Raw genomic sequence first — 17,733 nt, 5'->3', positions numbered from 1 at the left:
CCAAATCATCATTTCTCTAGCATTTATGACATGATGAGTTTGTCCTGATTTGTTGCGTTTGTTTTTCTCCTGTCACGGTCCTGTGGATTATGGCCAAACATATCTGGCTTGGTCTTACATGTCCAATTGACATTGTTCCAGAAGTCTTCAGTTCATTCAGATGCATCTTTGCAAACCTAGGTGGTGCTGCCATATTGTTTTTAGAGAGAAGATATTTGTTCAGTCTTTTCCTTATTGTCCTGTCAGAAATTGATGCTTGTAGTGTGGGAAGACTGGCAGCTGTTTAAATGTTTTTAACTTGGGAGTGATGTTTCTTCTTGTAGAATGATGGACTTAAAATAGTTGGAAACAGCTAACCCTTCCCAGATTGATGTTCAGTAAAAGTAGCTTTGTTAAGGTCATTGCTGATGTCTGGATTTCGAATTTTAGCTTTTGCAATAATTAATTTACCAAGGTTTTATTGACATCTTATATTTTTGGAACAACAGAGACCTAAATCAGAAGGATTGCAAAACATGGAAACATGTATTGTAAGCAATTCCTGCATACTGAAAATTCCCCCTCATACAAACTCTTCAGAAATGTATAGAAGTCTGGTCTGTTTTGTTATGTTCGTTAGCTTCTTATTTTCTGTCCTTTGTATTTAACCTGAAATATAAATTAAAAGGAAAACACTGAAAATTGTAAACTCCTTTCTGAGTCAAGCACTCAAAGTTTCCATTATCTCATAATCCTCACACTCTGCCTCAAAACACGAAATGAACAAATATAAGAACACACATCAGGTCTTTGGTTCAAAGCCTCAGAAAAAGGCCACCAAATTGGTTTTGTCATTATGTAATCCCACTTACTGAAAGTGAAAGCAGCAGATCAGAATGTTTGTGTAATCTCAGTTTAGAGTTTAGACGTCACGCTCTGAGGCAGAGCAGTATTCAGAGCCGGTTACAGCCTGGTCTGCAGGTGGGTCTTGAAATCTCGCTGCAAACTGTTGGTCTGCACTGACTAGTTGAGCTGAAAGGGTGTGACGTCTGATTTGCTTTCAGTATGAGCTCTCAGGCTGTCTGACACTGTAATACCTTGTCTGATGTTGAGATTTCTGTCTGCTGCTCTAAATTTCTCACATCTTTACTTTTGCTGTTTAAACTGGAGTTTATCTCCAGGTGATCTTGAAATACCCCTTTATTAAGTTCTATTAATGTTGGGATTGTAATTGTTTAATTGAATCCTTCTTCTAATGAGTTGGAATTACTGCAACCTACAAATATAATGAATATACTGTGGATTTTCTTTTATCCACAAAGTGCCACAATTATACAAACAGCCTGCGAGTAAGTGCTGCTGAAATTTCTATAAAGTCTTTTAACCTAACAAGACCACTTCTGGTTAGTGGTGATGTCTGAGTGCAGTTGTCGGTTTCTTTCATAGAAACTGGTTGTTTGACAGTACTCATTGGATTGACCAATACTCTTATAGAGGGCTTATAGATTTACATTTAAGTTGGCAAAGTCTTTTGGAGCCTGTTTTAAACAATTGCAGACTCCATGATCATCAGTTCAAACACTGTCACCACTTTGCCGAGGTATGGAAGGAAACCCCAGCTGCTCCCCTCAGAGGAAAAGCAACTGTTCAAGATGTTCAGGAACAACCAGGAGGATCCACCAAGGCTTATTCCTAAAATGAACTGGAAACAGATATAAGACTAGCATAAAGACAGTTTAACATCACTATGGAGGGAGAGAGTACCAAACCAGAAATATGCCAGTGCTCCAAAATTGACACCTTCAAGCTGGACTGAAATCTACAGCTGACTTGGACACAGTTGGGCATGCCAACATATAAATGAATGGATAAAGCAGACTAACATTAAACCTCTAGAATTGCCTAACCACATTTGTAACTTTAACCCTGTTGAAAATGTATGTACTCCGGTAAATGCCGATCTGTGATATACTGTAGGAAGCCAAATAATTTAAATTAACTCTAACAAGAACATCTAGAATGACGCCAGAAGCTTCTCAAATGGCTAGCTTATGGTTGGAGTGCAACTTATTGGGAGTGGACCAAGAGTTGACCAGAAACAATCCAGTTTAAGTTCAAACTTGTGTATATATATATATATATATATATATATATATATATATATATATATATATATATATATATATATATATATATATATATATATATAAGCATTGCACCCTGGAAAATGAAATTGGGTGTTATTCTGTTTTGCAGAATAATGCCTTAATGAAGTAAGGCCCCAAGGTGTCAGTAGGGTCTTTAAAAGAACAAGGAAAATCAGATAAGTTCCAAACAGTTTAATGAGATAAAAGCATCAAATTGTGTGTGAACACAAGTGATTTAAAATAGATAGAACAATATATTTACTTTAAATTGATATGAGAACAGACATATTCTTTCAGGCTTATGAGTCAAAAAGTTTTGTTTCAAATGAAAAACATGAATTTATTTATAAGTTGTGTTTTATGTCATGAAATAAAAAAGAAAATGTAATGTAAAAAACCTTTTTTGCCTTCAGTGCTCATTGCTTGATTCACCAGCAGATGTTTCCCAAACTAAGCAACCTAAAGAATATAGACAGACTAACACAGAAGAACTTTAGGATTTAGTTTTACTTCATGATTATATTACAGATAACTAGCAAGTGTTCTGCTGTCATTTCACTTAGACCAGCAGAAATATGCTTTTGTCCAAGTGTGCTCCAAAAAGGGACTCGGGAGATGTTGAAGAGGCAGAAACCTGAAGAAGAATGTGAAAACTGTCTCTAACAGCAGATCTGTATGAGTTTTCTTCATAAAAACAAAACTCCCATTTTTTATAAACTGATAGAAATCTTTGAAATTTCCTTCAGAGAATAAGATAAGATTTGAGGTTTTAAGACCTGGTCTGTCACTTAAATAAAGTTGTTTGTCCTTTATCTATTTTTCAAGGCCCTTCTTCTGGCTTTCCTTGACGTACACCTTCTATCCTGGCTTAACCTGCAGCAGCTTGCAACACTGGGCTGATCTCTCCAAAGAGCTGCTGTCCATCTGAAAGCAAAATTTTCCAGGACCATTGAGTTGACTCTGAAGTTTGCGTGGATGTGAGGCCATCAACTAGTTCAGGTCTTAAAACAAAACAATAACATCTCTGACAACCTAAAGCTTATGTAACCCCCCCCCCCCCCCTCTTCCAACACCCACTTCCACAGACCAAAATGCAGCAGAGACAAGGCCCAAGCTCCTAATACTCTGTGCTGGTGGGTGTGTAATCCCCAAACATGAAATATGGGAGGGAGGACAGGGTGGGGGGGTTGTGCAGTTCATGTTGTGTTATTGATGGGACTCAGTCATTGGTGGCTTGGTTGTTGGCTGTGTATTTTTTATGTAAGAGGATTTGTCCCAGTATCAGCGTCTGTGGCACGAGTTCTCTAGAGACTTTGGGTCAGATCATTCATCAGAGGGAGAGAGAGGCGGAACCAGGCTCTCTTTGATCAAAACAGCTGCAGAAATGTCGACAAATCAACTTGAAGTTAATGAGATGCAAACTAATAAAATATCCTACCAGTCTTATAAGGCTGGTCAGCTCTGTTCCCAACTGGCGATTTGTATCATCTGTGATAGGTTTTAAACATTATTGTCAAGAACTCTGCAATCATGTCCGAAAAAGCACAACTAGAGTTTAATTGTGTTAAAGTCCTGCCTTCATGTTGCTCATGCAAAGCTTTAGGATATAGTTAAAGAAACCTAATGTTCGTTTGCACTTGGATTTATGTTTTTTTTTAAATTGATGGATTATTTTGTTTATTTTTGTTCTTTTACATGTTTCAGATGAACTTGCTTTTTTTCTGGGGCATTTTCCTCCATCTCTCCCATATTCAAAAACAACAGCAGCCTGTTCCCACAATGATCCCTTCACTTACCTGCACTATCGCGCCATGCGGAACGGCTAGTTCAGACTTCATCTGGGTGCAGTAAGTGAAGCTACCATGACACTACAAGGGTATTATGTCTTGTCATGTCTGGGAAAATATTGCTTTGCATCCAAAATATTTGGTGTTTTTTGGTGCCTGGAGAATGTAAACTGGCGGTTGCAGCCATGTTGTTTGGTGAAAATGCAAGGGGAATAGCAGGAAATGATACATGTAGCATCAGAATATAGCAATAACTTGGAGCACTGCCAGTGCTATGTGGGTTGCGATGAGGTTGTAGCCAAGACATAGTTATAATGTGGTCAGTACTGCTTTAAATTCTTAACAACCAAGCAATGCTGTTGCACCAACCCACATGTTGGCACTAAGTACCCCCCAGGACCCAGTACAACATTATCACAAAGTCAGTACTGAAGGTTTGTGCATGCTCAAAGCCCTACAGCCTCTATCAGAAGTGCAGCAAAGACCCTTCCTACTCTGTCTGGGGTTTTATGGCGGGTAAATGGGACTCAAAACAAACAAAACTTATTTTGAATATTTGCAGAAGCATTACTGCATTAGGATTGTGAAAAAGGACCCCGAGGGTCCTCAAAGTCCGACATTCAAATGTTGCTAGCTTATGATAGATTTTAGAATTTGTCCTACAACCATATGAACACACTGGTGTGAAATCGATCTTCCTAATAAGGACATTACTAATATGATTAATGTGTTTTATGTTTCAGTAGTTTTATGGTTTTGGGTGATCAGTGTAAACACAAATGACCTGATATATATATACATATATATATATTTACAATTTTTAGATCATAGTTTTTTTATGGTGAGGTACACTGTAATTAAAGCCTGGCTGTACATGTGTTGTTTTTTATGCGTTGATAGCTTAAACAACCTAATTCAAGAACCCTACTTAAAGGAGTTGATCCTAGACAGCTTCTCAAAGCCGGAGTTGTGTTAACAAAGCTTTAAGACTGAGGGCAAACTGGAAACTCATCCAAATCTTTCTCTGCATTTAGACTCTCATTAGAGCACTTATTCATCCTAACATGTTAATACATTAATACATTCTATTAAAGTATTCAGCAATACAGGTCAAAGTGTGCAATGGTTTGTGTCCCTAGAGGCAGGTCATGCACATCTGCTTTAGAAAAAAATGAAAACCAATTTCATTTACATCACTATATCTACATCTTCTCCTTAGTAAGTTTTCTGAAAGATTAATTATTTGGTTAGGTTTTTTTCTTTCAGATTTCTGAAATCTTTAGACAATATTGCCAAAGTCTTAACAAAGCATACTGTCCCCAAACATAAAGCTGCCCCAGTATTCAAAGGTTGGTACATGATGTATGTCTGTCATCTGTCAGAAGATGCCCATAATTCTATGTCAAATCGTCTTTCATTGGTTCATCCAGTCATGTCAAAGTCCTCTGCGGTCAGATTCACTTCAGGACACCATTCAGCAGTTCCAGCTGGACACATCCTGATCCAGAAAAACACCTGACAGGAACCATTATGAGGACAACAATGATAACGGTGAAATCTTGCAATTTGAAGCTTATCATGGTCCTCATTGAAGCAAGCCAAAGTCTAGAGAGTCCTTTGTTGCAGCTGGAGGATGGATACCAGAAGGAAGGGAATTTCCTCTGCTGGCATCTACTGGCAAGAGAGTTCTAGAATTTGCAGGAGACTGTCCTAGAAAAAACATAAAGAAGATTTCAGTAATTAGATGAGCATGTTCGGAGGTTTCAGAACTGTTTCTTGAATTGAACAAAACCTTTTAAGTATCTATCTATCTATCTATCTATCTATCTATCTATCTATCTATCTATCTATCTATCTATCTATCTATCTATCTATCTATCTATCTATCTATCTATCTATCTATCTATCTATCTATCTATCTATCTGTCTGTCTGTCTGTCTGTCTGTCTGTCTGTCCGTCCGTCCGTCCGTCCGTCCGTCCGTCCGTCCGTCCGTCCGTCCGTCCGTCCGTCCGTCCGTCCGTCCGTCCGTCCGTCCGTCCGTCCGTCCGTCTGAGATCTACACATGTTTACTTTCAGTCGAAAATGCCAGAAAAAAGCTGCAGGTCTACTTTGAGCTCGCCCTAGATTATGGTGGGAACTCTCATTATTCCTAATGCAGAGCCCAGCCACTCTACAGAGGAAGATTGTATCTAGGATCTTGTTTTTTCAGTCATGAACCATGTTTCATGACCACAGGTAAGGATTAAAACATAGATGGATCTTTAAATCCAGAGCTTCACTTTTGAGCTCAGCCCCTTCTTCATTACGACAGTCCAGAGCTACATCTTCATTCTTGCAGACAAAGCTCTGAACCATTTTTTCATCTCCTACCCCATTTGGCCATCACATAGAAGCACCACATGATCATTCCTAAACTGATATGGCATTAGAGATGCTCAGAAATCTGCCCTTTAGCAGACATGTCACACTCTGACCAAGACTGGTTAAAATGCCTTCATAATGACATTAGATTGGTCTAAAATAAATTTAAATGACACATATGATGATCCTGCAATGCTAAACCATGTCTAAATACAATTTTCATGAATATGAAGCTGTTAACTATTCATTTAGATGCATATCAGTATATGTCACACAATGGTTTTTAAAGCAATTTATCTCATTCTTCTAGTTTAGAACTCAGTAAGCACTTGAAATGGATCCATTCTCATCTGTTCCTGCATAGTGTCTGTCTTAAATGTTTTGATTGCTGTTTCTAGCAAGTTCTCTGTTTTTTACTTAATTCTAAGTCCTCTAAAAATGTAAACAGTAAGGTTTGAAAGAACATCAGACTCTTTTGCAGCCTTGGTATTCTCTAATACTGAGTCAAACGAGGTAGAGGAGAGCCAGAGAATGATGGGTGAACATATTAATACCCTTTTTCCACTAACAAACAGAGGTTCCAGGGCACGAACTCTGGTTCAACTCAGGCACCGCAGAATACTTGGTTTTTCTGCGCGAACCACAACATCGGTGGGTGGGTCAAAGCTGTTGGCAATAGAAGCAACGAATGTTGGTGGCGAGGACGCAGAACGTATCATATAAGCATTATTCATATGTTTGCAAAAACACACTAAACACACATTGTATAACTTCTCATTCTTGGTACACTTGCAGATGTTGAATAAATGCAAATGAAAATATTGTACATAACACTGTTCTTGCATGGAGTTGCCATCTCCTTTTCTGTATTAATTGTAGTATGGATGCTTTATATTCGCATTAAAATAGACATTGTGGGGGAACAGCGGGGACACAGGGGTAAGAGCATGCGACCCATGTTCGGAGGGTTTGGTCCTCGACACAGCCGTTGTGGGTTCAACTCCCGGCCCAGGGGACCGTTGCTTCATGTCTTATATAAAACATAAAAAAAGGAACATTGCACACAGCTCACCAAGCTCTGTTGTCTTGCTTTTCCCCTGTGTTGTGTTCCACCCACTGTTGATGGCTCATGCCTTGTTCCCAAAACTGGTAGAAACGAGAGTCGGTGCTCAACAAAACACCAAAGTTCGAAGGCATGCAAACCGGAGCGGTTTAAGAATGAGAGTTCCTTCAGTAGGAAAATGCTATAAGACACACACAGAACCAGTACCAAGCCAGAGCCTGTTGGCTATCTCAAGCTTGGATCTACTAGGTTAAAATTCAATAGCTGTTAACCTTTTGTTTTTCTGTATTTTTTTTTTTTATAGTGAGCAAAAACATTGCTCACTACAAATGTAAAGAACAGTCAAAGGACTGTTCTATAAATTAGATTTTTTGTATGATTTCAACATTTTTGTGGAAAAAAGAAATGTATTTGTGCAAATTGATGCTTTGTGCAGCAAAGCAAAATGATTCAAATATGTAGGAGAGAAGCATGTGAGGCAGTGAATATACTAAACATGCTAATGTTCCACAGTCTGTCTAATATATTTAATGAATATGTGTGACATTTTAATCTAAAATATGCCATAGATGCACAGTGAAAATGAACAGGCAGAGACAGCAAACAGCCCATCATTACGTACCCTTTAGCTAAGCAGAGGGCAGGGGTGTTTTCACCGACAAGTCTTCTTCTCTACACTGGAAAGGGATTTTTCAAAACTGGATTTTCAGTCAAAACAGGAGGATGACCAACTCCTGATCTGGAGGATCTGCTTCAAACAAGTAGGAGAAAGGTAACCCGCCCTTTTCAACCAGAGTGGCACACCCAGGTGTGGAGTCCACGGATTTGACTTGACATTGAATGGGCAGCACAGACTAAACATTAGCGTCCACAATGCAAAGGTGAGAGAGAACTAGGAGATTTTAAGAGTTTATTAATTTCTTGATTAATTGATTAGTTTCTTCCTGTCAAAAGGGAGTTTTTCCTCTCCACTGTCGCTACATGCATGCTCAGTATGAGGGATTGCTGCAAAGTCAATGCCAGTGACTGTCCACTGTCTCTACATGCTCATCTAGGAGGAGGGAATGCTGCAAGTCACTGACTGGATGCAATCTGCTGGGTTTCCTTAGATAGAAAAACTTTTTATCCAATTTGAATAAATAACTGAATCTGACTGCACTGTTCACTAGTTAGGATTAATTGGAATGTATGTACCTGACTGTTGTGAAGTGCCTTGAGACGACGTGTTGTGAATTGGCGCTATATAAATAAACTGAATTGAATTGAAAATAATTCAACCTGCTTCCTTGGACTTCATATAGAATTAAGATAAGATCATACAAAATTTTCAGTTTAAACAAAAAAAGAGAGATCAGCCAAAATGAAAAAAGAAATAAATGTAAATAATCATATTTGACCTTATATAAAACATAATTTAGTTTATTCTTGCTATTGAATTATTAAAGAGTATGGAATTGATTAAAACATAATTAAAAGCTTTAAAAATAATCAAATGTTGAAATTATGATCAAAACTGAAACATAAGCCTCTATTTTAGGTTCATATATTGTACATCTGACTCCAGAGGAATTTGTGCTTCACAAATTCACAATGAACCACATTGTACGTCACTGAAATGTATCACCTGGTAGCCTTACTAATTGCTGTAGTGAATGGTCTACCATTCTGGACTCTGAACTTTTAAAGGATCAACTACAATTTTGGTAGACCAGTTTACTTTCTGTTTCTAGAGAAAAAACTTGGAAGATTGTGCTGTCTGCAAAAATTGACAATGGGATCGTTAAGGAAGTCAAACCGTTATATTTTGGGCCTCATCAGTATGGGCCAAAGTTCTCCTTTAATCAGCTTTCAGACATCTGTCGTTCTTTATGGTTTCCAGACAGCAGCGGACAAACAGAGGGTGTGTTCTTTATGAGTTTCTCAACTCGAGGATTTCCCCCCAACACCATCAGCTGAGTTCTTTCATCATCTTTCTTATCAGAATGCAATGAGTCTTTTACCACCAACATCTGTTAACAGCCACAGCTGTAGCCTTTAACCCATGAGCACAAGTCTGTGAGGTTAAGTCCCTCTGTCTGGCATACGTCAAAGGGATAAGTGACGATCTCGAACCGTCCATCCATTCATCAGTTCCCTGTCCAGGGAGGGTTTATGTTGTCAGCTCACTTCAGCTGATGGAGGGGGAAGGGATGGGCCAGGGATTACAGGCAGCAGAAACAAAGGCTTAGATGTCAGGCTCTTATGATGCTGATGTTTCTCCTACTCTGATCACTCTGGGTATGTGAGTTCTGCTGAGCTTCGCAAAATTCAAGTTCAGTATTCTTGGTACCACAATATTCCAAAGCAACTCAAATTAACTTAACTGGAGCCAAATGTGTGTGGAGCCATCATGCTGCTGATGATGTTCATGTTTTTTTATTGATTGGTCGTTAAATCACTATCATCTGCTTTCGTTTACAAGTCTCTGTGTCCAAACACTGAGCCTTATGTATGTATGCAAAATGATACATTTCTACTTAGTCTTAATGCCAGAATGCCAGAAACCTTTCACAGGTCAAAACATGATGCCCCAGCAGCAATATTTGGGCTGCAGGGCTGAGAAACGTCTGTTGTATACCCGTTTAGAAACATTTTTATTTCACTTTCATCAACTGATGCCGTTTGATTTGGTTTGTATATCAGATTATAAAAAAGGAAAATTCCCTGACAGATTCCCATAAATAGATGTGTACCTTTCCTGAGATTTTTAAAACAAATGGTCTTTTTTTAATGGGATTATGACAAAAAACATTTTTTTTTAATGAAAACAGTATTTATGACTACAAACAGAAAAAAAACCAGACAGAATTACATAATTATAAAATGAAATCAACTGCAAAATGCACAACTTTGGGTAACGTTAAAATGGGTTGATCATGTATGGAAAATGTGTGGGTTATTAATAATTAGGTTATGAATAATTAACCTTTTCTCACAGGTCAGTATTTGAACAACCGCAACCATGTTATTGTGGAGTTCCTCAATGCTGCATCCTAGGTTCTGTGTTGTTCCAGTCAAATATCCATCATAGAGACTTTGATATTTTCTTTGTCAGGTGCTGAAGTAGAAACCAAACAACTTGATTTGATTAAAGAAGGCATTTAAATGGATTGTGACTATCACTGAATCATTTAAATAACACCAAATTATTTGCTTTGGGCCAACAGTTTATTTTAGATGACAGTTAGCTTTAAGCTACCTGGTATAAAAAAAAAAAAAATGTATTTTATTTTTTTCAAAACTTTGGTGTACAGTCCACTTGTGTATGTTGTCTATTTTACTGTATCATTTGAATGGGAGTTTAGGTTGACTGTCCCAACCTGCAACTCATATGAATTACATCCAGAAACAACAAAGCCTGATCATGCTCACTTTTACTTTAAACAACTAACTTTCAAATTTTATTGGTAGTTACTGTATAAATAACTTCGCAAACGTCTGTGCTGGACTTTTTCTGATTATCATATCCCATCCTAATCACAAATCACCAACTAATTGACACAGCTGCACCAGTTATGGAACATGTTTTTGGCTTTAGCTGATCATAAAAGGCCTGCTCAGACCTGTTATTAAATACATTCTTCTCTTTAGGAGCACCCTCGGCACAATAAACATTTTTCAGACTATTTCTGGGTATACCACATTTGAAAGTTTTATTTTACTTTAGACCAATCTATTATCCTGAAACTGATAAGGTTTTAATCTTTATCTGATAAAAAGAACGAATCAGCTGCTATGGTTTTAATTGTTACGGCACAAATGGAAGCACATTTGTACGATTTTATTCTATACCATTACTAATGTATGAATACAAATGGAGCAAACAGATTGCTGGAACGACAGTAAGAGGATCTGCTGCATGAATAGATGACCTCAATACACTTTGAACTGTAATGCTTGAAAACATGCAGATGTTTGTATGCAAGATGATTCAGTAAATGTAGTTTAATAAATTTGTAGCTAGAATATAACTTTATTAGGCTGAGCATTACAGTTTTCATGCTAAAGAAGCTTTAGGTTGACCTTTTTTAACACGGTGAAGCTGGACTCAAACATTTAAACAAGTCCTCTAACAATGAGTTGAACCAACCTTTCCCCATATGTTTGACCCCAGCATGATTCACTGTGTCAAATCCTCAGTTGAGTCCCTATAAGGCAAATTATATTACTCAGTTGGACAAAACTCTCAGGATGGTCAGTTTTGTCTACTTAAAAAGACATGTGAAGCTATTTTTATGCTGTCCGAATTTTATTGAAACCAAAAGTTTTTACCTTCAGCATTTTAATATTTTTATTTTAACCCCATTTCACTAAAAGATCATTTGGAAGGTTTAGGTCTATTACTAGTCATAAATTAGTTTTTCTCTTTAGCATCATAATTTGATTTACAGCTCAGTTTTTAAAGAATTTGTAGTTTTTTATACTAAGGAAAATTAAGATTTTATTTACTGGATTTTGGAGCAAATGTAAAAATATTTTAAGGATTTAAAATAAAATAGCTTTATTTGTTATTTTTAATACTCAGACTTTTAAATGGCACATCATAGGGTGTCAGTTTAGCAGGAAACGTTTTCTTTAATTTATCAAAAAATCCTTTTTTTTTTTTGTTTGTTTTGTTTTAATTCTTAAAATTTTCAACAAACCAAAAATTCCCCTTATGCCAGTTTTGTAAGTTGGATAGCCGGTCCGGTCCAACTTAATGTATGTCATAAGAAACTGGTTTCTAAAAGTCTGGGATTAATCTATATAGATTTATGATCTCCTTTGATTCAATCTGATTTTTAACTGCTTACCATCTGTGGACTCCTGCAGGTCAACAACATCTTCCAGGAACTTTAAAAATAAAAACTAAGAGTCCAAGAATAAAAACACAGTACGAAGTGATACAACAGCACTTAATGGTTGCCTCCTCCCTCGGCATTCTCATCCTCTTCTTCAGACCAGAGTACTTCTCTTCTCCCTCTCCCTCTCCGCTCTGTCCCGGCTCAAGTCTGGCGTCGGGGGCTCCATGTGTCCTAATGTGTTGTTGGGCTCACAGCGACCTGAGGTCGGCGAATTCTGCATGACTACAAGGCGTATGGGCGACTGGCTCTGTGGTGCCGGTGTGTTGTCTGGGGCATACTCCTTGGTGGGGTCTTTGCCACGGCAGTCGTATAGGATACAGGAGATGAGGAACACCAGGAGCAGGATGACATAGCTGGCCACCAGGATGATGAGGTTGAGGGTGACAGGGTCAATCTCCAAGTAGAATTCCATAAAACCCATGATGCCGCTTCATATCTCGCCCTGATCTAGAGAGGACGATGTATGAAACAATGGAAACGTGTTGAGTATAGACAGAAAAAGAGATTGTTATAAAGGACAGTGGATGGACAGCTGGCTTGATTGAGAGAGAAAGAGCAAAAGACAGCAGAGGACAGCATCAGATGATGAAATGAGATGGATGAGCTGGGAGCGAGGGAGGGGGCAGTGACAGCAGGCTGGAGTGGATATGAGGCTTTGTGCTTTAAAGGACATTAATCCTCACTGCTCCTCCAACCTTGAATTTCAGCAGCCAATGATTAAAGCTGCTCACTTTTAATAACTTAAGCCACCATTTTGATTTTGCCAACTAGGGAGCAATGTCAAAATTATTCCCTGCAAAATGGATGGCTTCAACACACACCTGTCAACTTGCCATGAGAGTCACTGAGGGGATTTGAGGAGTCATGTAATTTGTATTAAACAACCGCTTTATTATGTCACTCTTGGAGATTATTTTTACATTTGAATTTGATTACATTAAAAGCAAATAAGGCCCCAGAACTGGCTAAAGTCCAGATAAAAACCAGCAATTTTCAAAGTACTGCAAGGACCGTGTTATTTCATTTTGTTAATGGGCTCTTTCCACACTGAGTTAGCGGGCTGTCAAGCCCACATTCTGCCGTCTAATATTATGTAGTGTCTTAAATAACGCCATTTACAGTCATATAAAAAATGAAACCATGCAGTATTTTAATTTTGAGGTTTATGAATGTGGTTTTGTGTATGTCCAAGGCAAAAACACTTGCAAAATCAAACCAAGCTCAGGACATGCAGCTTTCAGACACATGCAGAAAATTCCAAGAGCTCAGACTCTACAGGCCTCAGCCAGCATGTTAACTGTTAAAGTTCATAACAAGACAATAAGGAAAATATTAAAAAAAGATTAACTTGTTTGGAAGGGTTGAGGGAAAAAATCTCTGTTTGTCTGACAGCTGAAGCTTGGCCCAAAATGGGTCATCAACATAAAAGTGATCCCCACCACAGCAAATCTACAACAGAATGGCTGAAAAAGATCACAATCCTGATATTGCAATGGCTCAGTCAAAGTCCAGAGCTCAACATGAGTGAAATGCTGGAGCACTTCTTTCTGAGAGCTGTGCACAAATTGATGTCTGCAAACTTTAACTATAATGATGAAAAGACGAGTAGCCCACAATTCCTCCACAATGGTGTGAGAGACTGATAAAGTCAGAGAGAAAACCAGGGCTGTGTCCTCATACACATAACTACTTATTTCCTTGATTATTCATGAATATCATGTCAAACATGTGTATCTATAGGAAATTAAACATTAATTGTGATCAGAAAAAGAGGTGTGTAGTAGCAGAAACTGATGTACAGTTTTATGGGCCTTATGCTTTTAGTGGAAAAACTGTGTATTAGATTTAACAGCAGTCAGATGAAGGTTTGGAACATATGCTTTAATGCAATAATAGGTATAATTTTGTTTTTAATTATCTGTTGGCTTCAAATCTACCTCTATCAAAGTACCTGTGGCACTTTCTTTGTGTCACAGTCCTTGGAAAAAACATAAATCAGTCCATCAGTCCAGTAAACAAGGTAGCATAGGAGTGATAATGTAAAACAAAAAGAAGAAAATGAGCAAAATACAGTATATTGCCAAATGTATTTGTCTGTTAATCTATAAGGTCCAGTTTGTTGATGGACCAACTACTGCGAGCAATAGCAACTTTAACAATTCTGTAAACATCGTCTACAAGGTTTAGGAGTGTGTTCATTGTTAGATGAGGAAACTAGAATTGTAGCTTCCGCTCTAATTCATCCCAAAGGCGCTCAAGTAGGCTGAGGTCAGGACTCTGTGCATTCATTCATTGATTTGGTGGTGTGACCCAATATGTTTGGCAATATAGAGTAATTCACAGAGTATAAACAAAAGTACATAATTAAAACTGTATACATGTAAATAAAGTGGAAGGTATTTGTTATTGGGTCAAATTGTTACATCCCAAACAATGTTAACCTATTAAGCCCCAAGAGTTTTAGATGTAAATTCCACCTGAAATTACATAACTTAAATAAATCAAGTATAGCTCCACAGTCATAATGTCATATCTCAATTTGGTGGTAGACCAGAGGTGCAGGATGAGCAGAGACAGCTGGTGAGATGATCGCTCTTTAATGAGGTGAGCCAACTTACAAATGCCGGTGCAGGCTTAACAGGAGATCCAGGTAACAAAGTTCATGAATAAACAGTCCTGGCTTCTGGATCGCAGCATAAACTTCAATGTAGCAAGAACAGACAGACTAAATAAGAACAACGACACCGCATGGAACAAAGGACAAAGATGAACTTAAATACAAACAAAGGTGAAGATGAAACAATAGGGCAAGTAATCAGGGAAAACAGACACAGGTGTGGATCAGGCGTGCAAGGAAACAGAGGGACAGGTGAACCTTATTAGGGAGGGACGAGAACATGAGGAGCCAGACAAGACAAACTGTAAACAAACCCAAGGAAACCAGAACACAGATCTGAGAATAAAACTAAATACCCAGTGAACAGACCAAACCCAAACTAACTAACAAATCAATAAGAAACTGAAAACCCACCTGAAGCAAAGAATCACGAAACAACCATACACTGAAGTAATCAGAAAAACACCTGACTGAATAACCGTAAATAAATACCAAACCAAAACATACCTTGACACATAAGGCTTACATGGAAACTTACCTGTGTAAAGGTAAGACATAGGATAATTTTTTCATGTGGAAGCACTATTGCAACTGTTACTATGTCTGATTTATTTGTGATTAAACAAAAACTAATCAAACGCATCACCCACAGCTCATCGGGCTTGACAGGTTAAAAGATATTATGCTATTCTGAGGTGTTAATAGAGGTATAAATAGAGCTGCGTTAAAGATTTTCTTTTCACCCCGGTTTTTTTCTCTCTTCTCCATTGTGTTTTCCAGAGTTGGTAATACCTCTTAAGACTAAGTATTTGATAGAGTTGAATATCTATTTTTAACTCAGAAAAATCTGAATGGCAATTCGCAAACTCATCTTGACAGCTGATCCAGTAGCGGCATCTTTCAGGCAATGTGAAATATCTAAAGAGCATGGGTCCTATTCTTTACATCTCACGTCATTAACAGCAATCCACTGTATTGTTAGTTACTTTTCAAAGTTCAGGTAAGTTTCTACCTGTGAAGTAAATAACATGAGGACAAATGTTACTAACTCGCCTTAAAAAAAACAATTTCCTAATAAACATTTTCTAATTGAAGTTGTCATTTGGGGCTTTAAATATTTTGAGGTTGAAATGATTGCAACATTTCTCTACTATTTACCAAAATGTTCATCATTCTCCAAAACAAATGTAAGGAAGACATGACTAAGTGGACAAATCTCTGACCCTACCTGTTTGTCTTGCCATAAGGATGTGAACGAAAGCAAAAAGACAAAGTTTAAGTAGCAAAATATTTATAGTAGTCCATTTGAAAATTGTTCCTTAAAAATGTATGTCGTTTTTTTATGTTTCTTGTAGGCACATTTAAAAAAAGAAATTTGAAGAAAGATTTACTAAATGTTGTAATCATCCTTTGAATTTAATGGTGCAGCTTTAGGTTGGTAAAATGATCTCTGATTGAATGCTCAAGTTGTAGGGTACTGTTTGAGCTGCAATTGAGTTAGTTGATTAATCTTAAAACATCGTCAGTGAATAAACATTCAAAATCTTCAGATTGTATTTATTTTTCTCTTTTTCCAGATCATTTAAATACAAATCAGTTGTAACAGTTTTCACATATAGGTCAGCCTCTTTCAGTTGAGGCCATGTGTCTGGCCGAATTCAGATGAGGAAGATAAAATCCTGTTGGAAATCAGGCTAATTTGTTAATGCTTGTTGCCTTTCTCCATCTGTGAAGGATTTTCTTTTGCCCGATGGATGTGGGTGGAATAAATAACAGATGGGCCAAAAAGATGAATAAATAAAACTTGCTGAGAAGGGGTAAACTGGTACAAACTGTTTAAATTCCACCTATATATGAAGAAGACTACAAATTAAATAAAAAAGGAAAAGCACTTTATTGCCAAAAGTATTGGATGACCCCTTCAAATCATTGAATTCAGGTCACAGGTTTCTAAAAACAACACCTAGGCATGCAGACTGCTTCTGTGAATTTTTCTGAAAGAATGGGCCTCTCTCCAGAGCTCACTTGAATTCCAGGTTGTCATTGTCATGACTGTGACAGCCCCCTGCTGGTGTAGTTGGCCTGGTATTTATTTGACTTTTGTTAGGTACCACAGGAGGAGGTGTCTGGGGACCACATGGGGCTAGGGTGTTCCTCAGCGGTTCCTGGGCTTACGCCTGTGCTGCAAACATCATTCTGCTTCCTCGGGTTTGAGAGACCAGCCACGCTGCCGCCATGTAGGCCTTTTTGCACACACACAGTTTTACAACACTTTATTTCACTACACCCTGTCTAACTTATTCCCTTCCCCATACACACCTACAGCACACCAAACATTTACACTGACAACATACAGATAGAGTATTCTTTTTTTTAATATATATATAAATGCCTTTAAAAGGGGATTAAAACCATGTTAGTGACATGTTCCCCCTTTTCATTGGTATGGCTTTTGAGCTGGGTTGTAACAATGACTAAAACCACTCATTGAGTTTTTAAATAAAGTGTTACGGCTTGCGAGATATGGGATCCCAGAATGCAGACTAGAAGTCGGTAAGTAAAAAAGGTTTAATAACAATAACTCACTCCCAGCAGGAGGCAGGAACAAAACAACAAACGGGCAGGCGAGGCACGCATGGCATGATCTAAAAACAAGACTTGGTTTGAGAAATGTTTCCGCAATGAATGACAGAACAGGTGTGTATTTATGGAGTGTGACCAGGTGAAACAAGAAGAGAGATTAATAGGTGCAGGTGATCCGAATTAACAGAACAAAACGTGGCTGGAGCAAAACAGAGACGCTTGAACACAAACTAACAGAAACTAGAAAAACATGAAGCAAAAGCATAACCAGATCCGAAAACCAAACTTGACAAAACATGAACAAGACGACA

At 37.9% G+C, this 17,733-nt stretch overlaps 1 protein-coding gene across 1 annotated transcript; it reads right to left on the bottom strand.

Annotated features, from left to right (window-relative positions):
* Positions 1 to 10,750: 10,750 nt before the first annotated feature.
* On the bottom strand, positions 10,751 to 12,823 carry si:ch73-256g18.2 (small integral membrane protein 36). The gene has a single exon (XM_047376442.1). It carries the CDS (start codon positions 12,641 to 12,643, stop codon positions 12,314 to 12,316), a length of 330 nt encoding a protein of 109 aa, XP_047232398.1. The 5' UTR covers positions 12,644 to 12,823; the 3' UTR covers positions 10,751 to 12,313.
* Positions 12,824 to 17,733: the final 4,910 nt, after the last annotated feature.

The sequence above is a fragment of the Girardinichthys multiradiatus genome, chromosome 10 (genome assembly GCF_021462225.1).
Source record: "Girardinichthys multiradiatus isolate DD_20200921_A chromosome 10, DD_fGirMul_XY1, whole genome shotgun sequence".
In the NCBI taxonomy this organism is placed as follows: Eukaryota; Metazoa; Chordata; class Actinopteri; order Cyprinodontiformes; family Goodeidae; genus Girardinichthys; species Girardinichthys multiradiatus.
Note: the sequence above shows the minus strand (reverse complement) of the source record. Positions and strands in the feature narration are given on the sequence as shown.